The following is a 25759-nucleotide window of genomic DNA, read 5'->3' on the forward strand; positions in this document are numbered from 1 at the left end:
ATAAAGTTTTATACTTACAGGTGCTTAGTCAATTGCATTTCTTAATATATTAAAGATTATAATCTTCCATTTTATTTTTGAGGCCTAATATGGACATTTGCTTCATATGATTTGGTAGAGGAAAATTTTGAAAGTAAATTTATGTCACTGTTTCAAATAATTGGGCAACCATTAATTTCTTCCTATTCTGCTTGGCTTAGGAACAGTTTCAAAATGGAATAAAAAGATTTAAAGTGGGACAATATATAAATCCTTTCTAGTACCTGCTTCTTTCTTCAATTCCTTTTCTCTCTACTTTGCATTTTATAAAGTTTCATTATTGGATTTGAGGTATTCTAAACAGTGTTCAGAAGGTAGTCTATTCCTGTTATTTATCCTATTAATCCTAATGCCCTCTACATTAGAATTGACAAGCATACTTTAAATAGAAAACTTAAATCACTATATAGTGATTATAGTCACTATATAGACAGATGTTCATACATCATTTCCTTCAGGGAAACTTCTTTTTGTTTCAGACTTGATTTTAATAGGCAGGTGGTCAATATTTGAAACACAAAAAGAAACTGCTGGATATGAATTGTTTGTATTATTTAATCTTAGTACCCTTTTATTTTCACATGCGTATTTAGCTTTCTGAAGTAATGATTATTTTTTAACCTGGTTTAGTTTGTCTTATTGTTGCAGTGGTCAGTGTTACACATGAAAAGGCAGTTACTTTTGCTTCTTTTATGGTTTAAATTGTAATTGCAACATTCAAATGGTTAAATCATTATCAGCATTCCTAATCATGCCTCCTTTTTTTCTTTTCTATTTTAAAATATAGTCAGCATCATTTTCCATTGTTTTCTTTCCCATTTTTCTTAAAAAATAAAAAACAAAAACACTGTCACAGAACCGTAGAAATGATAGAAATAGGCAATTCTACTAAGCTGCCAAACCCCATTTTCTAGTCTTCATGAATGTCCAGAATGTTGTAGAAACTTAAATTTTGGTGCTACATTTAATTAGCGTGTGATGCTGTTTTATGGTACAGTTGTCTTTTAATACATGGCTCATATCTTTCAATTTTAAAAAATGTTGATCGATACAAATAGTACTACATCCATCTCCTTTTTTGAAAAACAAATTTATGTATTCTGAAACATTTTGTTGTTCAGGAGTTAAAGAGTGGCAGAGGTACAATTCATCATGAAAACTAATTTTTATTTATGTAGATATTGTACGTGAATGTTTTATCTAACACTTATTAATGATAATACTTGAATTGTTTCTTTATCAGTCTCTGCCAAGAATTTTCTACTTGTTAAAAGCAAAAACTTAATGGTGTTTATATATTATACCAATTTTATACCTTAATTTTAAAACTTGGAAAAATCCTGTATCTTTATCTTTAAATGTACAGAATACTTATTCTTTTATGGAGAGATGTTGAAAATTGGCATTGGGTAGACTATTTATTTGTTCAATCTTTAAATTAATTGTTAGACAAGCTAAAAATTGTACTTTAATAACAATTTCACATACTGTACTTAAGTCAGTTATTTTAAACTTAATTTATTCCTTTGTGATGTGTCATGAACATTTTGGTTTTACTTCCAGTTATAGTTGAAAAAATTAAGTAAGGCACCTATGGTGTGATTTAGGATAACTCAACCATTTATAGCAGTGGAATTTCAAGACTTATTTTACATTAGTGCCAACTAGAACAGATGATTCATAAGATTTTTTCAAGGTATCAAAAACATAGTAAAATAAGGAAGTAGTAAAATAAGGAAGTTTAATTTTATTCCAACAAGTATGTTTCTATAATTTGAAACAAAAGGTAGCTAAGTCCTTCTTAAGGAAATAAAGTTACTGAATTTTTGACTTCCTATATTAATTTTAATTTTCACTCTTATTGAAATTGTAATATGTTAAAAGTACTTGATATTTTAATGCATTGACTGGTTTTGAACTTGTGATAATTTGATGAGGTAAGTTAGTTAACCTAAAATGATTAGAAAACTCAGGATTATTTCTTACTGATTTTCTAAATTGGGTAGAAATTTTAAGAAATTAGGAATATCTTCATTTTTTTCTTACATGAAAAGAATTACAGATTGGGGATAATTCTATCATATCTTAAGAATTTATAATTTTAATAAGTATGATACATTTATTGAGGGAAAAGAAACCCTAAATACTAATAAGTAATGATGAAATGCAGCATCTTAGAATGAATAGCAACTATACACATTGTTTAAAAAATTAGTATAATTTGATGTAAAGTTTAATAGATGGAAGTCTTGCTGAATTTTATTAGCTAAGAAGTTGTAAAAAAAGAAATCTTTAAATTTGAGAAAAGAAAGGAAAAACTCTAAGAGTTATCACAAAGATATTCTGGTTACAATTGCTAAGATGAGACATAGGAAGAGAGACATATTTTATTATTATCTAGACATTTATTGGTCAAGTTAACATTTCAACATTTGATGGAAAAGTATCTTATAGTAGAAGGAAATTGGAGCCCATATTTGTTCTTTAGGTGAAGAAAATACATTGGAAAATTACAAGCAAAATAAAGAATGTCATCAGTAATCCATGTATTATGCTTTTATTTTTCTTCAGTGAAAGATATAGGAGTCAAGATAAGTATTTGCTGAAATTAATAATCATTCTTAGTTTTTTCCTGATGGATCGAAATTCTGTAGATTTGTATAAATACCTAGTCATTTAATTAGGACTTAATTCAGGATTTTTTTGTTTTCTAAGTAAACATATAGCTGATTTATTCCCCTTTCTTTTTTTTTTTTTTTTTTTTAAAGGAATCTAGGTAAAAATGGCCTGTCTAATAGTAGCATTTTGTTGGATAAATGTCCTCCTCCAAGACCACCATCTTCACCATACCCTCCCTTGCCAAAGGACAAGTTGAATCCACCTACACCTAGTATTTATGTAAGTCTGAATTAACTGACTAGAAATCAATCAAACCAGTATTTGCACCTTCCTGTTTTTCATAAAATCTTTGTTTAAGTCAACATGGATGCCCTTTAGAAAGTGTTAGAATTATTGGTAACAGTCCAGGCAAGGGGAGATGTATTGAAAAGGCTTTTGTAATAACATTTTATGAATGCCTTCTTAGCTATTAACTATCATTGTATTAGAATGTGAAAAATATTTTTACTGCTTTGATTTTTGAGCTATATTAGGCAAAAGCTAGCTAAATGTATGGACTTTTTTTGAGTAAATTGGGCTTTATATCTGCATTCTACTAGTTGTGTGGACCTTAGTGTTCATTTTGTTTTATACATTTACCAAAAGAAAAAAAGATATTATCTACTGCAAAAAAAAGTGTTTTGAGAACCAAATATGTGATAATAGATGTATATACTAACCTACTAAAAAGCTTAGTAGGTTGTTTGAAATGTTTAAAACTGGATATTAGGCCTGGGGTTGTGGCTCAGTGGTAGAGCGTTTGCCTAGCATGCGTGAGGCACTGGGTTTGACCCCCAGCACCACATAAAAAACTAAATAAACAAAATAAAGGTATTGTGTCCATCTACAACTAAAAATATTTTTAAAAACTGGATATTAAGTTTACTTTATAGAAATCTGGGTAAATAATACAGGAAGATTATTAGAGTAAAATCTAAGCAATTCCTCTTTTGTGTTTGTTTCTAAATAGATCCTGCTGTTGCATTTCCTTCCATCTTCAAACTTCAACCTCAAATGAAAAACATTTTTAAAGTACATATAAAGTTAGGATAATGTACTTAGAATTAACTTGCATATATAAATGATACTTGAGTTTTAGAAATTTGGCCCTTTTGCTCTGTTGAGGCCAGTTGGTAGTAATCTTTCCTCCAGTGAGTAGTTATTAATCCCTTTTTTGTAAAGGGAAGTAGTGGGATGGATGTGTAATAAAACATTTTTAACTGAGGTCCAAGGGGAAAAATGCATAATTGAAATCTATCTTATGGGTCTTCTTTAGCCTACTTCACTTAGAGAATATATTTTAAAAATATTTTGATTTTCTTTATTCCCCTACTTTCTTGTGATTTTTTTTTTTAAAGCACATAGCATGAAATTTACCATTTTAACCATTTCTGGATATACAGTTATTCAGATTAAGCATGTTCACATCATTGTGCAACCCATTTCTGACACTGTTACATCTTGCTGAACTGAAAATCTACTCATTAAACAAAACCTCTTTTCCCCACTCTTCTCAGTCCCTGTCAACCTCTATTTCACTTTGTGCTTCTATGAATAAGTGGAATCATAGAATGTTAGTCTTTTTATGACTGGCTTATTTCACTTAGCATAATGTCCTCTGGGTTTATTCATAACATGTGATCCTTTTTAAGACTGAATAATACTTAACACACCTTGATTTTGATGTTTATGTTTTATTTCTCCCACATATTTTTTTCAAAATATAGCAAATGAGAAATGTATGTGGTTACTATCTAATTAAAACTAGAATCAAGAGACATAATGATAAAATCCTGTAAAATAGAAATATCAACACATATAATACATTATTTTAATCTCATTAAATAACGAGTATGAATTTGGGACATATCATTTAAATAAAAGCTGTTTTCCTGAGATCTAACCACGTGTTTTAATTTTGCAGTTGGAAAATAAACGTGATGCTTTCTTTCCTCCATTACATCAATTTTGTACAAATCCAAACAACCCTGTTACAGTAATACGTGGCCTTGCTGGAGCTCTTAAGTTAGGTAAGCTTTAAATAAAAAAGAAAAATGTTTGTATAATTTATTTTTTACTTTTACCTTCTAAAACACTGGTAGATAACTTTTGTTTTATTTTTCCATTTTTAAAAATATTTTCATTTTAACATTTTCTTGTCTCAGAGAAATGGAAAAAATCTATCACATTTTTCACTCATTATTTGAATTTGTGGTAGTGATATTGGTTATTGGTAATTTTGTGGTAGTTTTTAAATTAGCTTTTATTTTGGTTTAATTATATAATTGTGACTTAGGTTAACTCATAGAAGAAATTTTGAATATAAAAAGTGGGTGAGATTTAATGTTACTGATATGTACTATAGCCCTTAAGTATTGCCCATCAGCAGAAATTATATAAGTGAAACTTTGATCTTTGGACATTTGTCTGTTGGGATGGCATGACAGTTAAGACTAGGGCTTCACTGCATGATTCTGCAAACTTGATACCTAGCTTAGAGTATATATAGAGCCTAGTTAGTTTTTAGGGGAACCAGATGCTGTACTATAATTTATCTTTTTCTTTAAAAAGGAGGTGCAACTTTAAAACATTATTCTAAATATAGATTTTATTTACTAATTATTTTTTATTTGTTTATAAAGACCTGGGACTTTTCTCTACTAAAACTTTGGTGGAAGCTAACAATGAACATATGGTAGAAGTGAGGACACAGTTGTTGCAACCAGCAGATGAAAACTGGGATCCCACTGGAACAAAGAAAATCTGGCATTGTGAAAGTAATAGATCTCATACTACGATTGCTAAATATGCACAATACCAAGCTTCTTCATTCCAAGAATCATTGAGAGTAAGTATTTTCTTCCTGAAGATTATTTTAGACTTTTAAAACTTATTTTATTTTGGAGTTTTGAAAGGACACATTATTTTTATAAGCATTTCATTATTTTGTATTACATAAAATACCTTGTAATTTCTATGCAGGTTGCTCTTAGTTAAGTCTAATCAATCCTATGGGCTGATAAAGTATAGTAAATATCATTGAGGAAAAATAGAATGACTGTCTAGCCAAAAAGGTCTTTTATTTCTGGGATATTTCTATTTAGAGCAGTATAATTCTTTGTTTTGGGGGTTGTTCTTTGTGTTGTAGGATATCTAGTAGTATTCTTGGGCTCTAAAGTATCTCCAGACATACCACATACTCCTAGAGGGCAAAATTGTCCCTGGTTGAGAACCAGTAATTTATGAAGTAAATAAAGCAAGGCTCAAGTATGCTTTATGCTTGCAAAATTCCTAGTCTTATATCTCATCATTTTTTTTTTCTGCCTTACTAATATTATCTGATAGACAACTCTCGGAAGCTTAGTATTTTGGCTACCAATCTTAGCCCATAAGAGAAAGCTGAAGGTGAGGTAGAAATTTAGAGGAATTATTTCAAAAGATATGGAGAATTATAAAATTTGAAAAATAAATAGAATTATTATTAAAAGACCTATATAAAACGTCCAACACTAAAGCATTTCTAAAATCCTCTAGTAGTATAAGGAGAACTTTGTGAATTCTCCCACAAAGTAAACATAAAACACCCACAGAAATGATTTTATTAAAGATATTACTGAAATACTTACTTGTCTGTGCTAAGTTGTTTCTTCTTCACATGTCCTATAGCTGATGTTTAGTATGTGACTGAAAGTGTTTAGTATGTAATTCATTAAATTTGTTTGTCTGTTAAGAATTGTACCCTGAGTTCACGTTTTTCAGTCAAGGCAGCATTTTACCTATAAATTATGTATTTGTGTTCCTTTCCCACTGCTGTTCCCTATATGCTACCAAAAGGGGGGGGGGAGACAAATTCATCTAGTAAAAATCTGTTCTGCAACTTCCATGAGTTACACTGAATGCATTGTCCATATCCATCTCCATAGCCATAGTGAACATTTTTAAGATGCTTCAACTACTTAGTAATATTTTGGTCAGGATAGACGAAAAAATTAAGCAGTGTTTAAAGAATATCCAAGGAAGATTTGGACAAAGAGTTAAAAAAGCAAAGATAAAAAGAGGCAAAATATTTAAATGGGAAAAGACCTATAACCAAAGGAAGGCTGGTCTTTTAATATGCTTTGAGGCATGGAGTAGAATATATGAAAATTTTACAAATGTTCAGAAATTATACATTTAAAGGGAAGGAAGACACAGTGTTAGTAAGCATTACTAACTCATAGATCATGGAACAGTGTTTAAAAGATACCACGTTTGTGACACAAGAATTATAAATGAAAGTATCTTTACATTGAGAAGCGCTATATTTTTCAGCACTTAATTTCCATACTGATTTTGTAAATGTTCTGTCATTTATGTATAATCCATTGTGTAATAAAGATTTAACCCAGGAACAACTTCTTCCATTTGTCCATAATCAAGAGTAGAAACCATCTTACCCTCTGTTCTTATGCATATATGGCTATGTACTTGTGCACATGTCTCTGGGAGCTTAGAACATTTATCATCAAGGTTGAGACTTATCAGGCCTCTCCACTTAAGTTTTCTCTCCTCTTGAAAATGGAACAAATAATGAGAATCTATAATGTAACTTTGTAGCTGGTGGAAGAAGTTGGATACCATGCCAAGTAGATTTGAATTTTCTTGGGTCTCTCTTTAAATTATTATCTTATGTCTTTGAAGAAATTTTATATGTAAGATGCCTATAGAAACTTAATTTCAAAACATAGATAATACCATTCGATCCAGATGTGAACCTTTTTTAGTTGTATGATGAAAATGATAGCCAGTTGTGGAATACTAAGGTAGAATACTTTTCTTCTTATAGGAAGAAAATGAGAAAAGAAGTCACCATAAAGACCACTCAGATAGTGAATCTACATCTTCAGATAAGTAAGTCATTTTTAATGTTCACCTCATATTTCTTTTACAAGGCATGTTTTTAATATTGTCTCTCTCTTCTTAAGTTCTGGAAGGAGGAGGAAAGGACCCTTTAAGACCATAAAGTTCGGGACCAACATTGACCTGTCTGATGACAAAAAGTAAGTCCTCATGGTAATATTTCTCTGAACTGATGCAAAGAAGTAGCCTTCTAAAGATGAAGATAGTCTGTAGCTTCCTTTTTTTTTTTTTTTTTTAAGAGAGAGAATTTTAAAAAAATATTTATTTTATTTTTTAGTTTTCGGTGGACACAACATCTTTATTTTATTTTTATGTGGTGCTAAGGATCGAACCCAGCGCCCCACACATGCCAGACAAGCGCGCTACCACTTGAGCCACATCCCCAGCCCTATAGCTTCCTTTTGTATTTCATTCCTTATCAGTTTTATAAAGTTGTTATATGAGAGAATAAGGTAAAAAATGATTTTTTTTTGCTAGACTTTATTATTATTTTTTTACTTAAAACCCTGGTACAGTTTTTACAGTAAGACCCTGACTTGATGCTAATTACAGAATTATAAAATCACATTTATTAATTATATGAAATAGAATTATGGAGCTGGGGTTGTGGCTCAGTGGTAGAGCACTTGCCTGGAACGTGTGAGGTACTGGGTTTGATTCTCAGCACCATGTAAAAAAATAGAAATAATTTTTAAAAAAGAATTATAAAAATACGTATTAATGAAATATGACTCTACAACACAACTATAAAAAATAGAAAATGAATTTCTTTTCACTCATTTACTTGGTCCATAGTTTTTATGCTTCTTTTCATAGGAATTTCTCTTTGAAAAAAATTTAAAAATTTAAGCATTTTCTATGCAAAAGTAAAATACTTACATATTTAATTATAACTCTTGATCTATTTTATTGCAGGTGGAAGTTGCAGCTACATGAGCTGACTAAACTTCCTGCTTTTGTGCGTGTAGTATCAGCAGGAAATCTTTTAAGCCACGTTGGTCATACCATACTGGGCATGAACACAGTTCAGTTGTACATGAAAGTTCCAGGAAGCAGAACACCAGGTAATTTTTATGAAGTAACATATCATTGAAAAGCATAATAAATAAAATGTGAAATATGCATAGAGAACCAGTATCTTTCCATTTAAAATGAATAAAACTGAAAGGATTTTTCTTATTATAAGATTAGAGTCTTTAATGGGGCTTAGATTATCATTTCTTCTTGGAATACCTTTTAAAATATAATAGCTAAGAGAGCTTTGTGGCCCACACCTGTAATCCCAGAATCTTGGGATGCCTAGGTAGGAGGACTGCAAGTTCAAAGCCAGCCTCAGCAACTTATGGAGGCACTTAGCAACTCAGTGAGACCCTGTCTTTAAATAAAATATTTTAAAAGGTCTGGGGATGTGGTTCAGTGGTTAGACACCCCTGGGTTCAATCCTCAGTACCTAAATAAATAAATAAGAGTGTGTGTGTGTGTGTGTGTGTGTGTGTGTGTGTGTGTGTATAATAGCTCAATACTAATGATTTGACTTTTAAAGGGACATTAGAGCACCACTGGGAAAATAAACCTCTGTGGCCTAAAGACTCTGTTGTTGATTCCATCTATTGCAGAGAATTACAGTACAGTGTTTTTCTAAACTTTTTTAAAACCACAATCATAAGAAAAATATGTTTTCTGTCATGACCTAGTGCATATGTATGTATACAGAACCATTTCATTGAACAGTACATTTTCTAAATTATTCCATTGTATTTAATTTTAAAAAGAAAGTGGAGGTTTCAGTCCTCTTATTGGATTGTCTGGACTTTGCCACTAACTAGACTTGTTGCTTTTGGCAAGTCACATCCCTTCTCTGGATCTTTCTCTTTGTCAAATAAATTATCTTGTTTCTGTCCAACACTAATGTGTCTCTTCTTTGTACCTCCATGAATTGACATGAAATTTCACAAAGTGATGTTTGAAATATTTAATGGTTGCTGCAACCCTGGCAACAGTTATTAATCTAGTTATTATCAGTTAGAGATAACTGATAATAACTAGTCAGCTATGTCAGTGTATACAAGCTGCATGTTTCTCTCAGTGCTTCAGTTTTCTACTTGAAGCAGACATGGTTTAAAAAGCAGACTTATTCTCACCTTCTTAATGAATCAGAGTTTAAGAATCATTTCTCAATAGGGTTCTGGTTAACACAGGTCAGTGATTCTCAGTCCTGGCTGCTCAATTGAATCTCCTGATAAGCTTTGTAAAGGTATAATTGATCTCTGGGGATTGAGACACAAGTTTTATTAAATAAACAGAAATATGTTCCCCAGAGGTTTTTAGTGTACAGCCAAAATTAGAACCATTGGTTGTAGTTTTTATTCTGAGTCCGTTTGAAGCTCAGTTCTATGATGTTTTATCCATAGTTGAAGAAGAAAGAATTCTGGAATAAATAGTGAAAGAACTATGTTCTGCTCCACACTGTGTCATTACACACTAGTATAAGTACTGGGCAAACCATTTGAACTCAGTAGTTAAGTTTTCTTATGTATTTGTTATCACATTGGTTCTTAATTATTAAGGTTCATTTCAGTTGAAAACTTCTCCCATCCAATTTAAATTGTTTTGGGCAAATAACATTATCCTCCAGTCAAAAAGAATTTCTTTTTCATTACAAATATAATGGAAAAGAGTACTTCTTTGTAAAAAAACTCAAGGCTGTTCTTGGGTTTTTGTTTGTTTGGTTAATTCTCCAAAATTATCCTGTCTAATATTAAACAATTAATAATTATCTGAAGAATTCCTTTAGTATAGTAGTTTCCAGTAAAAATATAATACAAGTCACACATAATTTAAAATTTTTTGGTAGTTATGTTAAAGTTAAAAAAAAAAAGGTGAAATTTATTTTGACTTGTTATAGCCAAAATATTTCAACATGTAACCAATATAAAATTACAGAGATTTTTCACATACCAAGTCTTTCAAATCTAGTGTGTACTATGGAATTACTGCACCATTTCAACTTATATTTCAAGTAGTAATCAGACAATGCAGTCTTAAAGGAAATTTTGTATAATTTGTTCAGTTCAATTTAGAAAGCATTATTTTGAGTATTTTGTTAATGGAGGGTAAATACTCCCTCTCAACACCCTCCACCCTCACCCCCCCACACACCTAGATTTACATAGATAAATATAAGTGGTACCTGTTTTAATGGGTTTAACATTCAGACATGTATGTTCTAAATCAGAGAAATGCTCTCAGGCTCTATCCTAAGATTTTGTTTAGATAGTGGTGCCCCAGCATTTATAATTTTAATTAGAGCTACATTTTATTAGTGTCCATGCCATGGGCACTTTGAACCACCTACCTAGTAGGTGACAGCTGTAAGTACTGAGAAACATTGAACTGCTTTCCCTGTTAGAATTCTGAGGTATGCAAAACACCTAGAATCTCCTTTATGTTAGTCCTTTGGGGAAACCCCAGTCCAGTCAAAATGGACATATATAATTTCTTGGGAACAAAATCTACTCCTTCTAGAACCACGGACTCTGACACCAGGAATTCAGACTTTAAGTATACCACTCTACCAGTGATGGGGGTGGGGCCAGGTTAAGTTAAAGTGCCACAAAAGAATATCTACCAGGTTTAAGTAACCTTTCCTCCTGTTCAAGCATTTGATTGGTTTATGTTAATCTGACTATCTTCCCAAGTTCTGGCAAAGTTGTTTTAACAATTTTCATTGGATTTTTGGTGTTTCTGGAGAGGGAAAGATATGCAGAGTCCCTACTTTGCTATTTTTACGGATGTCAATCCTTGGAGCAGCTACATTTTGAAAACCAGGCTTCTTATTCCTTTTCTAATGTCCTAATACTGCTCATCAGAAATGGGGATAACAAAAAACTAAATGCCGAATGTTTTCTTTGACACAAGGAGGCTGATTCATAGTGGGATAGGGAGTGGGAGCATGGGAGGAATAGCCGAACTCTAGATAGGGCAGAGGGGTTGGAGGGGAAGGGAGGGGGCACGGGGTTATAATGATGGTGGAATGTGATGATCATTATTATCCAAAGTACAGGTATGAAGACATGAATTGGTGTGAATATACTATGTATACAACCAGAGATATGAAAAATTGTGCTCCATATGTGTAATAAGAATTGTAATGCATTGCGCTGTCATATAAAAAAAGAAATGGGGATTAGTTCACAAGGAAAAAATGATATAAATATATGTAATAGCTAGTATTTATTGCTTACTTTAATTTAGGCACTATTCTAAGTAGTTGTTATTTCATTGATCTTCAAAACAACTCAGTGATTTTATAGGAATTGTTATTATATACTCTTACATAAAAGGAAACTAACTTAGAAAGGCTTAACATCTTGCCCAAGTTCATGTAATTACTAAACCAAGGACCCTGACTCCAAGAGCCTAAGCTGATAACTTCAATATGTACTGTACTGCCTTCTATATTCTTACTGAATGAGTTAGGAGTTGACCAGATTCAGTTCTGAAGTCAGACTTGACTCAAAAGTGCTATACCATAAAGGATTAAATATCTCTAGAACATTATCTGTCGAACATTTCTAATAGTGTGCTGATTTTTTCTTTTCCCATTTTAGGGCATCAAGAAAATAACAACTTCTGTTCAGTTAACATAAACATTGGCCCAGGTGACTGTGAATGGTTTGTTGTTCCTGAAGGATACTGGGGTGTTCTGAATGACTTCTGTGAAAAGTAGGTTTCTAAGCTAAATTTTCTTTAAATATGATTATTAGAAAACAGTAAAGAACAACTTACCAAATTGGATCCTAGTGGATATATAGCTAGTTTTTACTTATTGTTCAACAGAAAGTTCATTTTAAATGATTTGTTTCAAGACCTATTATTTGATACTATTGGAAGCCACTCCATGCAATAGTAACAGTCATGAATTTAGAGGATATAAAGATTGAATTATTATTTTAATTTTAAACTGATGCATAAATACTTGTTCATTTGAAAGGTATGTATTCCAAGGGAATGGTTTAAGAAGGTAGAAGGAATTTTGTAATAACTCAAGCTTAAACATACTAATCTTTGCCTTATCATCATGATATGAGTTCTTATTAAAACCAGCAACTTTTCCTATAAAGAATTTAATTAACTGCTTCAGATTGTTTTACCTAATGAAAGAATGTGCACAATGAGAATTGTTCCCTTTCTTATGATCCTAGAAATAGCCTTCATTTATTTGTGTCTGTGTTAAAGAATACTTTTAATTATTTCTGTAGCTAAACTCTTATTTTTTTTCCTAGAAAAGCACTTGTTATGTAAGCACCTGATATTTCCATTAAGTAATAACATTGGAAAATTATTATGGAATAAAAATTAAAAGCATAAATTGTACACATAATGGTCAGAATTTTGCCCCCACTGCAATTAGATAAAGGGGGAAAACTCACCAAAAACGTTTACAATATGAGAATAATTTGAAAAATAATTATATATATTTTCTACTTATTAAACCTGTCATTTCTTACTTTGGCTTAAGAATCCTGGCTGTGACTACCTGGATTTAGTCAGAAGTAAGTCAATAGTTGGGAAAAAAGATCCAAAATTTCTTTATATACAGGCATGAGAGAATTATCTCTCACAGTCCTCGGTATTTACCTTGTAGGTTTCAAATGTACTAATAACTAACTTGACCCATTATTTCTTTTATGAACCAGCAGTCTGCTAGTAGCAGAGAAAAACAGTAGTATTATATGGGAAATCTCCAGTGTGCAACAGATTTTAATTTCTTAAATTTTGACATCATTGTGTATTATTGAAGCTACAGTACAGTGATCCTTGTTCATTATTTCTGAGTAGGGATTGACTATTTTTAGGGTAAGGTTTTCTTTCCTGTCTAAATGGAGCGGTGTCTTGGGAAAAAGATAATTAGAATAGGCAGATGATGTCCAAAAAGCTTGGGCTTGGGGATAATAAAAATATCAAGTTTAGTGTAAAGGGTTAGGTAAATTTAATAACTGATTTAGAGAAAGAGCATTTGCTGGGCTGGGGTTGTGGCTCAGTGGTAGAGCGCTTGCCTAGCATGTGTGAGGCACTGGATTAGATTCTCAGCACCACATACAAATAAATAAAGTTCATTGACAATTAAAAAATACTTAAAAAAAAAAGAGCATTTGCTGCCTTAGCATTTCACTGTAATTTTGTTTCACATAAGGGTTGTTTCTTCTGACATTGTGTCGGTAGTTTATTTTATGATGTTAAATAGTACCTGTCTTGAAATAACAATTCTTCTTAATATATAATTGAAACAATGCTTACTTCTTTTTGTAAGTTTGTGGGGTTTATTGTTGTTGATTATTTGAATTTGCTCTTTTGTGGTTAGAAATTTTTCTATCATGGCAAGACTTGAGTAAAATAGGGCTAGGATTGTGTTTGTAACTGTTTTTTCGTTTTCGCTGTATTGACAGCTTTTATCTGGACTGTGTCTAGTTAGCTTTATTACAAACAGTAAGCCAATTCTTGTCACATTGCAATTAGGCTTCTATTGGCAGTCTGTTCTAGACTTTCGAAGACTAGTTGTTCATTTTTTAAGGGAGGCAGGCAGCAGGGTGTGGAGGTGGTGGTGGTACAGGACTAAGGTTTAATTTAGATCAGAGGTTTGTAAATTTTTTTCCATAAAGGCCAGAGAATAAATATTTTAGGCTTTACTCGTTATATGGTCTCTGTCATAACTGTATCATAATGCAAAAGCAGAGATAATCTGTAAATGAATGGGCATGGCTGTGTTCTAATGAAAGTTTTATTTATAAGAACAAGGAGCAGGGGCCATGGGCTATAATTTGCTGACACTTGGTCTAACATAAAATTAAATTCAAACCAATAAAACAATTTCAGAAGTATACTTTATCATATACTTCAGCACAAAACACAAAGTGAAAGTTATTTCTCAGTTCCTAAGGAAAAGAATATATCTACTGGGGCTGGAGTTGTAGCTCAATGGTAGAGTGCTTGCCTCACACATGTGAGGCACTGGGTTTGATCCTCAGCACCACATAAAAATAAATAAACAAAATAAAGTACTGTGTCCATCTACAACTAATATATATTATAAATTTTTTTTAAAAAAGAATATATCTACTGTATAAGTACTTCCTTCCCAAAAATGTAAAATCTGAAGTAGTTAATTGAAATTTATAAAATTATCTTACAGGAAAAGTTGCTATATATTTTATGATGTACTTCATATCATGATGGAGACTAACAAGAAGCCAGATATTGAAATAGAAGCTTAGTAATATGACCTGTAGAGTTGTTTCCGCAGTATATTGGTGGCAGTAGTATGTGATTGTTTGCTTTTGATAAAGTTGGTTTCAACTGCATAGTTTGAATCAGTGGATCTTTCAAACCATATAGAAACTGACATCTGTCTCCCTTTTCAAAACAGTAGTAGAGACCATTTCTATCTTTTCCTTTCCCTCAGAAATTGTGGGAAGTTTCTAATACTTATATTACCATAATGTTCCTATTTACATATTTAAATGACTTGATATCATCTCCACCTTCCATTTACCTTTAAGGGATTTCCAGGTACTCCAGAGTTTAATGAAAAATAGTCTAGCCTGGTGTTGTTGCACATTCCTGTAATCCCAGTAGAGCAGGAAGCTGAGGCAGGAGAATTGCAAGTTTGAGCCAGCCTTGCCAACTTATCAACACCTTGTCTCAAAATAAAAAATAAAAAAGGACTGGGATATAGCTCAGTGGTATAGAGTACCCCTGGGTTCAACCCTTAGTCCCCCACCTCCAAGGAAAAAAATGTCTTCATTGAAATGAAATGAAATGAATGAATTACCGAAGTATTACTTTAAAATAGCTTTGAATTTCTTTGGGATCTTTGAAAAATTAATTTAAGGTAGTAATACTAGTCTTCAGATAAGTTGTTCAATACTGAACTAATTAATTTCATACTCTTTATATACATATAGCAGTTTTTATTGTGCAAGTGCTTAAATTTCATTAAAATGAATATTATTTAAAAACTTGTGATATTTCAGTCTTATAAAGAGCTTATTAAAGTTACCTGATCCATCTGTACCATTGTTTCTTATTTCAGAAATAATTTGAATTTCCTAATGGGTTCTTGGTGGCCCAACCTTGAAGATCTTTATGAAGCAAATGTTCCAGTGTATAGGTTTATTCAGCGACCTGGAGATTTGGTCTGGATAAATGCAGGCACTGTTCATTGGGTTCAGGCTATTGGCTGGTGCAACAACATTGCTTGGAATGTTGGTCCACTTACAGGTATTTTAAAGAATATGCTTTAAAAGATAGTTTAATTTAAAGGCTTATATCTAATATGTATGTTCTTTTTTTCCTTGGAAGATGAGTGTCTGCTTGTACCAAATTTCAATTTTTAGTAGAAGAAATTAAATTCAAGTCAACAATTGGAAATCTAAGGCCATAAATCTCAGCAAACAACAAGTTTATTTGTTTATATACATAGAAGATGTATTTCAATTTTTAGAGTGCTTGATTTTATTTTATAAAGGAAACAGTTTATGGGAAAAAGCAAAGTACAAATTTATTCTTTCAAATTTTTCTTTTGTATGCCATATAAATAGCCCTACTATGTAAAAATCTGTTTGAATTATGCCTACATTCAGGCAGTATTAGCTTAAGGTTAAGAATATGGCCTTTAGAGCCAGAAATACCTGGATTTGGACCAGGACCTGGTTCTTGTAACTTTGGGCAAGTTATTTAATTTCTCTAGTCCTTGATTTCTTCGTCTATATTATGAAGATAATTTGTAAGGCGTTGGTAATAATTAAATGTGATAATGATAAAATTAGCTCAGCACAATGCCTGGCACATAGTCATAGGAAGTACTCTTTTTATATAATTGGTTCTATCATAAAATATAAAAATGATATTTGTAGTACTTTGAGGTTTTCAAAATTGGTGTTGAAGATATCACCTGAGAGAGTGATAATGGTTATCTTCATATCTTTCGATACTTTGGGTTGCATTATAACTGTTTTTTTTTTCCTAGCCTGCCAGTATAAATTGGCAGTGGAACGGTACGAATGGAACAAATTGCAAAGTGTGAAGTCAATAGTACCCATGGTTCATCTTTCCTGGAATATGGCACGAAATATCAAGGTCTCAGATCCAAAGCTTTTTGAAATGATTAAGTAAGTGCTTTCTAAAACTGCTGTAGTCCCTCTCTGTTTGGGGGAGTGTTAACTATTAAATACCTTTTTTTTCCCCATAGAATTATGTTGACATTAAAAGAAAGTGGTCCAGAAGTCTAGCAAAATGTAATATGAGAATCCACATGTTAAAAATACCTTTCCCTTCCAAATAGCCCACTGTGGTACAGAAAAGAACAAAAGCATAAATGATTCTAAACTAGTAGATTCACATTCTTGTGTTTACTTACCCCCTCCTCTCTGAACAACCTTATTTCCCAAGAGACATTAGTTTTAATATTGAAAATCTGCTCTTAGTAACTGAAGGGATAATAGCATCATAGAATAATTGCTGTTATGGAAAAATTAACAGTTAATACAGGAATTTGACTAACTATTAATTTCTTTTGTTTAAATTATCCATCTTGTCCCTATTCATAGCTGCTTTAAAAACAAGACAGTTTATATAAATTCTTGTCTAGTACCTTAGTTTAAATACATGTACACTAATAAGCTTCTCATTTATTGTCACAGTTTCTATCCTATTTTGTAAATCTGTTTAGAAATATATATTTTCAAATAGTGCTATATGGCAGTGTTCCTGTAAATTATGTTTTCTACTACTACCCCTACCTGCCCAAAGGTGGAGAATTCTGGTCAAAGAAATATGGGAAATGATGAATAAAATAAAGTCGAACAAGTCCTTTATTTTAAATTTATTCTCTGTAAAAATTTTTAAATACTGTATGTGTTGATGTGTTTTATAAATAGAAGTTACGTGTATTTCCCAAATTTATTTGACCATTATCTTTTTAAGAATTGATCTCCTTAACTCATTTTGGAATATGCTGTTTTATACTCATGGATGAATTAATTTTGTTTTAGTCTTTGTTAAAATAGTATTTACACTCATTGTTATTCCTGCAGGTATATTAATTTGGTCAGCATGTATTGTTTTCAGAATGCTGTCTTTTGAAAGTAATCCTGGCTTACTAAAATTTTGTCAAACCTAAATCCAAAATTTTATTCAAACAAAAATTGTGTGGGCTAGGTAACATGCCTGTGAATTTTCTTATGACACAGTCCAATAATGTATAAATTCCTTAAAACACTGAATCTTAGGCACTATATTCCCTATATAAATATAACTGGCAGTGGAGGAGGGGTGTCTGTATCTCAGAATGGTACTTTGCTCTCTGAACAATGAGTTCAGTATTTTTGGTGGAGCAAGGAGGATGACCTGAAGTTCCTCAAGATGATTAGTTAAGTTGGAGATGGGCATAAACTAAATGCTAATTCAGATAAACTAAAGGTAAAGGGATATGTAATATCAATACCATTTATCTATAAGCTATGTAGATGGGAAGTGTCTTATCTCATTTTGGATAGATAAGGATTTTATAATTGGAAGGATTTTTTTTTTTTTAAAGAGAGAGAACTTTTTAATATTTTTTTTTCAGTTTTCGGTGGACACAACATCTTTATTTTTTTATTTTTATGTGGTGCTGAGGATCAAACCTAGCGCCCGCACATTCTAGGCAAGCACGTTACCGCTTGAGCCACATCCCCAGCCCTAATGACATCTCTTTACCTCACTATAATTCTTTAAAGTTTTTTTACTAATTTATCTAAAATCTACATGTTGCTTGGTTCCAAATCCCTTAAATATACTGAGATTGGTACAGAATATATTCCATTTAACAAGTGCTTTAGAACCTGCTCTGGGCCAGATACCATCCTACACATTAAAGGATAAAGCATTGTTATAAGACAAAATCCCTGTGTTCAAGGGGCTCAAATTCCAGTGGAGCAAGACAGACTCCCAAGCAAGAAGTCTAAGAAGCAGTGTATCTGTATGATTAAGGTAAAATAGAATAATATTTTGGTGGGAGAAGCTGATAGTATGTCTTTGGCCAAAGTGATCAGGGAATGTATCTGAGAGGGTCCTTAGCCCTGGAAAATGAGATTAAGTCATTGGTATACAGATCTAGGGATAGAACATTTCAGATCCAGAGTACAAGTGAAGGCTGAATTAGGAACAGTATGAGCATGTTTATGGGACAAAAGAAGCCAGTGTGACTATAAGCAGAATTAGAAAACATAAGAGTGGTAGCAATAAGCTCAGTGAAGTGAGCAGCAGGAATGAGATTGTACGTGGACTTTTAGGACATAGGTAAAGAGTCTATATATTTATTGTGTGTGTTACAGGTTACTATTAGAGGATTTTAAGCAGGGGGAGGGGAATAAGTTCTAATTTTACCATTAAGAAAATGGATCTGAGCTGGGCGCAGTAGCACATACCTGAAATCCTAGTGGCCTGGGAGGATGAGGCAGGAGGATCGCAAGTTCAAAGCCAGCCTCAACAATTTAGCGAAGCCCTAAGCAACTTATCATCACCTTGTCTCTAAATAAAATATTTTTAAAAGGGATGAGGATGTGGCTCAGTATTTAAGTGCCCTTGGGTTCAATCCTTGGTTCCAAAAAGAAAAATAGAAAATGGATCTGGTTGCCTTGTGGATTACAAGGGGCAAGGATAGAGGTAGTAAGGATGGTTTGGAGGCTACCAGGCAATTACATTAGGGACCAGCTTGGGCAGAGATTTGCCTGTGGAAGTGAAGAGAGGGACAAACTAGGGACTGTTGTAGAGCCAAAGCTCACTGAACTTTCTCGTAAATTGGGTGGTGGAGTAAGGGAAAAAGGAACCAGTGAAAAACTCTTGCCAGTATTGTTCTTTCTACCCGATCTTGGGTAATTTAAACAGCGTTTACCTACATCATTTCTATTTCTTACCCCACCTTCATCAAACTTGCCATAATTCTGGACTCCTTCCAGTTGATCACTGTCCCTCTTAATATTATGAAGTCTTGGACATTGATACTGGTATTATCTTTGTTATAAAGCTGCCCTGTGTTGAAATTGGACACACAAAATTTGGGTGTTTTTCACTTATAATTATTGGTAATAAAGTTGTTTCTTATGCCTGCCTTCTTTCATATTTTAACTTAAAAGAACATCCATGCTTATCTATAAACCATTTGATCCAGCACTACAAAATGACTAATCCTTTGAACCTTGATTATTCATTTTATTAAGAATTCTACTAGCTTGAATTTTCATTGAGATATGATTAGCAAGCATTTATTGTCATCAGACCAGTGAAGATATTAACTACAAGTCCAGACCCCTAGACGTTGCTTTATTTATTTTTTAAAATACAGTCATTCAGCCATTGCTAAAACTGTACTTTCACCAGCCAACATTGCTCCCATTCCTTCATTTAATGAGTGTTTACTGACTGAATATAAGACTCTGGGCTAGGCACTAAGGATTTATAAATATATATTTATAAGCACATGTAAGTACATATTTATGTATACTAGATCCCATTAGGGTGTATAAGTAAATATAATGAAGGAAATACAGTGATATAGTCATTGAAGTCTCTGCAGCTCACAGAATCCCAGATGTCTTTTTAAGCTCTTCATTCTGGGGAGAAATGTAGTTTGTGTGATGGGTGAAAATGTGGAGGCAGGGAAAGGCAAAAAGAATAGCATCTCAAGTCAGCTTAAGACCAGACTCTTGCTCCATCAGGAAAATGCCTCAGTTGATCCATAAAATGAAAGTATACATATTTAGTATGTTTAAGTTAATATAGTCACGTTTTCTTCCAGTGAAGGAGTGAATCTCTTTTCTTCTGTAGAGCACAAGGTGAAATAGTTGATTTATGTAGAAAGGTCATGTTATATGACATGTGCCAGCCAGTCTTCAACTAGTAAAATCATACTCAGCATGGTAAGCTGCTTATACTCTGAGAGGCTCAGGGGAACTCTTGACTCTCTAGAGGAACTGCAATTGCATACTTCCTCTGGGTCATCTTCTCTTCCGCCTGCTCTCTTTCTCTTCCTTGACCCATTTGCCTTGCTTTCTCTCTTCTGATCTCCTTCCCTAATGTGTCTTTGGTAAGAAACAGTGAGACAACACAGAATTAAGATACTTCCGAGAGGGTAAAATTCAGGAAAGGCCTCACCAAAGAAGTACAACAGCTCCACAGTCTCTTATCCTAACCCCTTTATGCCAAATGTGTTTGGGAATTCAGAACTTTTTAGTTTTAGGAAAAAAAAAAATCTTTAAAAAAAAAAGAAAAGAAAATCTATTATATTTTTTCCCTTACAGTAGGGTATCTTATGGCTAGAATCAAACACATTAATATTTCTATAGTAAAATATTAATAGTTACTAATGAGCTAAATAAAACCTATAAATAGCTCCAGGTCAAGTTTCAATACAAATGAGTTTATGAAAAACTTATGAGGTAATAATAAGAACTTATGAACCTATAGTTGTACTGGGTGGTTTAATTATGGGACATGGTGGCATCTCCTATTGTGATCTACTAATTCCTCATTATCATTTTGAGGACAAATTACCTGTTCTTTTAACAAGTCAACATAACTCGTTTTTTTTTTTTGCACTTTCAAGTAGGATCTTAAAATTCTATAAAGTCCTTTATCTAAGTAAGTCATTTAGTAAATCTCTTCCAATTTTACAACCTAATCATTTTACACACTAATATCCATACTTTGCTTCACAGTTTTTCAAATACTTCCTATATTGACATGAGTCAAAAGAATATTCATTATCTTGATTTCTTATTTCTTTTCATAATGCAGTAAACTCAACTTGGGAAGTTCACAGCCTGACTCCTTAAGAGAATTTTAGTGGGAGCTCAGTGTATAACTTTGATTGCATTTAACTGTTTCAGTGAACATAAGCTTTTCTCTATATACCTCATATACTGCAAATGAGCTTAGTTTTTCCTTTATTCCAAACTTTCAAAGTGTCATTCTTAGGTTTAAGCTTTCATATTAGTTAAAGAGTACATATTTAAACTTTTGTTGCTAAAAAATTTAGATAGGCTTAACACTGGCAAAATGTATTAATGAGAAGCCTTTAGAATTTTTAATAATCAAATTTGCATGCCAATCACTTAGCAACAAGACAAAATATTAAATGGAAGGCAGAAGATTTAGAGGCATGAATTAGAAGGTAATTGCTACAGTTTAGACAAGGGGAGAGTCAAAGGTTAGAGGGTAAAACAAATTGCACTTGAAGATTGATTGGTGGAGATAAGAGATCTTTATTGTTGGACTTTGGTTTGGTCCACACAGTGGAGCATTTATGCGTATTAATTGGGAGTAAAGGAAGACAAGTGGAAATGGATCAGCTAAAGGGAATGAGGATTACCAACTTGGCTGACCTTAGATATACAGAACTTGAACTCTTTCTATGAGGGTTTAAGTCAAAATTTCTATTTAAATGCCCAGATGGATACATGGTTGTATTGGAAAATGAGTCAGAAATACGCATTTGTAGCTTTCAACTATGATAAGGAGTTACCATTCAGGTATTAGCTGTTGAGTTTTCTGGACCATTAGTTGTTTTTAAACAGTACCCATACAAAGAAACAGTACCCACACAAAGAAATGAAAAGTTAAAGCTACCAGTCACTTCCTTTAATTCACTGAACTGTAACAGTTTTTCCATGTTAAGATATCTTCTTCTCCTTTAAAATACATATTGCTGCCCCCTGACTTGTTTGTATTTTTTTTATCTAGTTTTTATTTTGAAAAATTTAAAAATCTACCACAAAAACTTGATAGAATAATACAGTAAATATCTATATAACCGAAACTGGGTTCATCAGATAAGTTTTTGCCACATTTACTTGCCACATTTACTTAGCAGTCTCTATATACACATGCGTATGTGTATACTGTTTTGGCTGAGCCACATGAAAAAGTGATTTGTAGACATTATGACTTGTCATCTCAAATACTTCATTACGCATCTCTAAGAATAAGCATAGTCTTAGCTGGGCATGGTGGCACATACCTGTAATCCCAGTTACTTAGGAGACTTAGACAGGAGGATTAGAAGTTTGAGGCCAGCCTCAGCAACTTAACAGGACCATCTCAAAATAAAAAGGACTGGGGATGTAGTTCAGTGGTAAAGACTTCCTGGGTTCAATTCATTACCCCCCCCCCCAACTCCTTCCCAAAAGAATATTTTCCCACATAAGCATCATACCATTTACTATAGCCCAGAAATACGAAATTCAGTAGAATTACCTAATATACAGTCTACATTTAGATTCCCCAACAGAAAAAAGGAAAAAAAATACATTTCCCTACCAATGTAAAAATGTCTTCTTAGCTTTTGCCTCACCTCACCACACCACCTTAATCCAGACTGAATCAAATTTCACCTTGAATTCTGTTTATAGTCTTTGCATCTTCCTTAGTCACTTTTTAAAAAAAAAATCTGTAATCATGACATTTTCTTTTTGCAGATAGCAATTCAAAAAACTATTGATGAACTGTTTTCTTTTGGTCAACTCTTTTGCCACTCTAGTATAAACTGTGTTATAGATTTTTTTCATTTGTGGGTCCTGAGTAAACCCAAGTTATACTAAAAAGGTACTTTAAAACTTAAAATTAGGGATGGGGAAATTACTTTATTTTTTATCTGTCTTCATCAAATCATAGCCTTTATCCTGTGTTTTTAACTTTAAAAAACAGGTTAATGAAGAGTTAAAGGAAACATTTGCTCTTTGCAAATTCATGATTCCATTTTCGGATATTTGAGACACATTACTTAAGTCTACATTTTCTCCCTTTATAGTATTGAGATTCTTTACTTCACTCTCATAAGGTTCATACATTGCTTATGTTTTACCATTGAAGTATCCTTTTAACAAGATCCTTGAAAGGAATTGAAATGTTAGTATAGCAGATGAACTCTGAAAACTATTGGTACTGATGCAGTTTCCCTGTAGATAACAGGCTTACAAAATAAATAGTCTTTGAGATATAATTGAATGGTTTAATCTCAATGGTAGAGAAAGCCAACCCCCAAGAAATATGGTATACATTTTTGTAATCATGGTGGATGATTAGCAAGTTAATACAATGGTAATATGTTGCCAATACATTAGGAAGCTGTTTTCTTCAACAATTTTGTTAGTTTCACCTACGTCTTGGTGGTTAAATAGTTCAATAAATACGTCAAAAATAGAATGCCAAGGACTGTGTTTTCTTCTGAAAAGTTCAATATTAGGAAGACTGAGGTTGAGGAGGAGCATATCAGATAGTAAAAAAGAATGGAAAGTTAATTTTCAGAATACGTATTTTCATCCACCTCCCTATAATCTGCCAAATAATTATATGTTCTAAAATTACTAATAACATATAAGCCAGTAGTTGAAAATAAATTCTCTAAAATTTCAACAATACCAAGTCTGTCTTAAACTACTCCCCCACAGACTTAATTTCTTATCCTGTCATTTTGTCATTCTTTTGAGTATGATATAAAGCACTGCTCTTATTTCATTTTTAAATGTACCTTCTTTTACATACATAATATTGATGCCTCATGTGCTTTCTTTTTGTCTTTTGTGTATGTGTAATCATTGTGTGTTATTTTCCTCCACTCCTCCTTTTTAAAATTTTTCCTAAGTCTTAGATACTGTGCTGTTTAATATCCCAATGAAATATTACAGAAGGGGTAGCATAGTTTAGTTGTCTGGAATCTGCCCTATCTTCATATCTTGGCTTCTCCATTTACTGGCTGAGGGACTGGGCAGATTACTAAATCTATTAGTCTTTGTTTCCTCTTCTAAAAAATGTGTATAATAATATCTTTTTATGTAGCTTTAGTGGGCCTTGCATTGAGTAAGCACTCAGTAAGTGGTAGCTGTTGTTATAGTTAATATTAATTATAGAAACCCTAGTCACCAGTATTTTTTTTTTGTTTGTTTGTAAAGTTAATACTTATAGACCTAGTACAGTGGTTCTAAAATGCACGCAGTTTTTCTTCCATGGGGCCCTTATGATAATGTCATCACTTAGGTGGGAGGGGTGCTACTAGCGTTTTGGGGTAGGGAGTAGCGATGCTGCTAAACAGCCTATAGTGCGCAGGCCAGCTCCCCACAACAAAGAACTATTCAGCCCAAAATACCAGCGGTGCTCAGATTGAGAAACCTTAAAGGAATCTAGTCTAAACACTTTTAGAATAATTTTTGTTTTCTTTTCAGTGTATTAACTATTGTACTTTGACACATATCACAATTTTTTCAAATTAAAAAATCAGTGTATTCAGAATCAGAAATTTGAACTTCTGTATGAAAACTTCTGTGTTTTCCATCTCCCTTTACCTGAAAACTTCAGTTTAGTAATTATATAATTATTTTAACATGAATTATGAGTTTTGACATAATAACATTAGTTAGTTGGGTATGGTGGTGTCTACCTGTAATCCCAGTGGCTCAGGAGACTGAGGCAGAAGGATTGCAAGTTCAAGGCCAGTCTCAGCAACTTAGTGAGACCCTGTCTCAAATTTTAAAAAACAATAAAATAAAATAAAATAAAAAATAAAACAAAAAACAGGCTGGGGATGTGGGTCAGCAGTAAAGCACCCCTGGGTTGAATCCCTAGTAGTAGTAGTAATAATAATAATAATAAATGTTTATGGAACACTAATTGCCAGGCACCAATTTAAGCATTTTATGGAACATACATAATCCTCAAAACAGCACTCTTAAGTGTCCCCGTCTAACAACTGAGGAAACGGAAGCACAGAGAATAAGAAGTGTGTGTGAAGCTGAAATTTGAACCCAGGCAGTCTAGGTCTAGAAACTGCTCTTGCCTATTCCATTAGCTGTCTCTCTGTGGTCTCTTAGGGTCTTGGTGATAAAAATGCAATGATCTGTGAAGTTTGAATATATTAGTATGTATTGGAAAATACAAATTTTAGACACTGTTTTCGATTTTGTCACTTTTTGTGGTGACCAATGAGTCTTAGGATCAGGCAAGTTATGTACACCCTGGAGTAGATTAGATCTTTTAGAATTGTGATTTTTAAAAATCTTTATTTCACACATATTATTGGTCATTACCTTATCTATATAACATAAACTTTATCATAAGTACAGAGTTTTTA

General features: G+C 32.6%; 1 protein-coding gene across 9 annotated transcripts in view; it reads left to right on the plus strand.

Moving 5' to 3' along the window:
- The window catches only part of Kdm6a (lysine demethylase 6A), a 226386-nt gene that overhangs the window by 192226 nt on the left and 8401 nt on the right, over positions 1 to 25759 (plus strand). For all 9 annotated transcript variants that reach the window (XM_077106930.1, XM_077106923.1, XM_077106926.1 and 6 more), the window contains 9 exons: positions 2808 to 2937; positions 4622 to 4727; positions 5340 to 5545; positions 7523 to 7587; positions 7662 to 7736; positions 8512 to 8660; positions 12207 to 12321; positions 15689 to 15876; positions 16625 to 16766. In XM_077106930.1, the coding sequence (XP_076963045.1) occupies positions 2808 to 2937; positions 4622 to 4727; positions 5340 to 5545; positions 7523 to 7587; positions 7662 to 7736; positions 8512 to 8660; positions 12207 to 12321; positions 15689 to 15876; positions 16625 to 16766 (1176 nt within the window). The remainder of the gene's footprint in view (positions 1 to 2807; positions 2938 to 4621; positions 4728 to 5339; positions 5546 to 7522; positions 7588 to 7661; positions 7737 to 8511; positions 8661 to 12206; positions 12322 to 15688; positions 15877 to 16624; positions 16767 to 25759) is intronic.

Source organism: Callospermophilus lateralis, chromosome X, assembly GCF_048772815.1.
Source record: "Callospermophilus lateralis isolate mCalLat2 chromosome X, mCalLat2.hap1, whole genome shotgun sequence".
Taxonomy (NCBI): Eukaryota; Metazoa; Chordata; class Mammalia; order Rodentia; family Sciuridae; genus Callospermophilus; species Callospermophilus lateralis.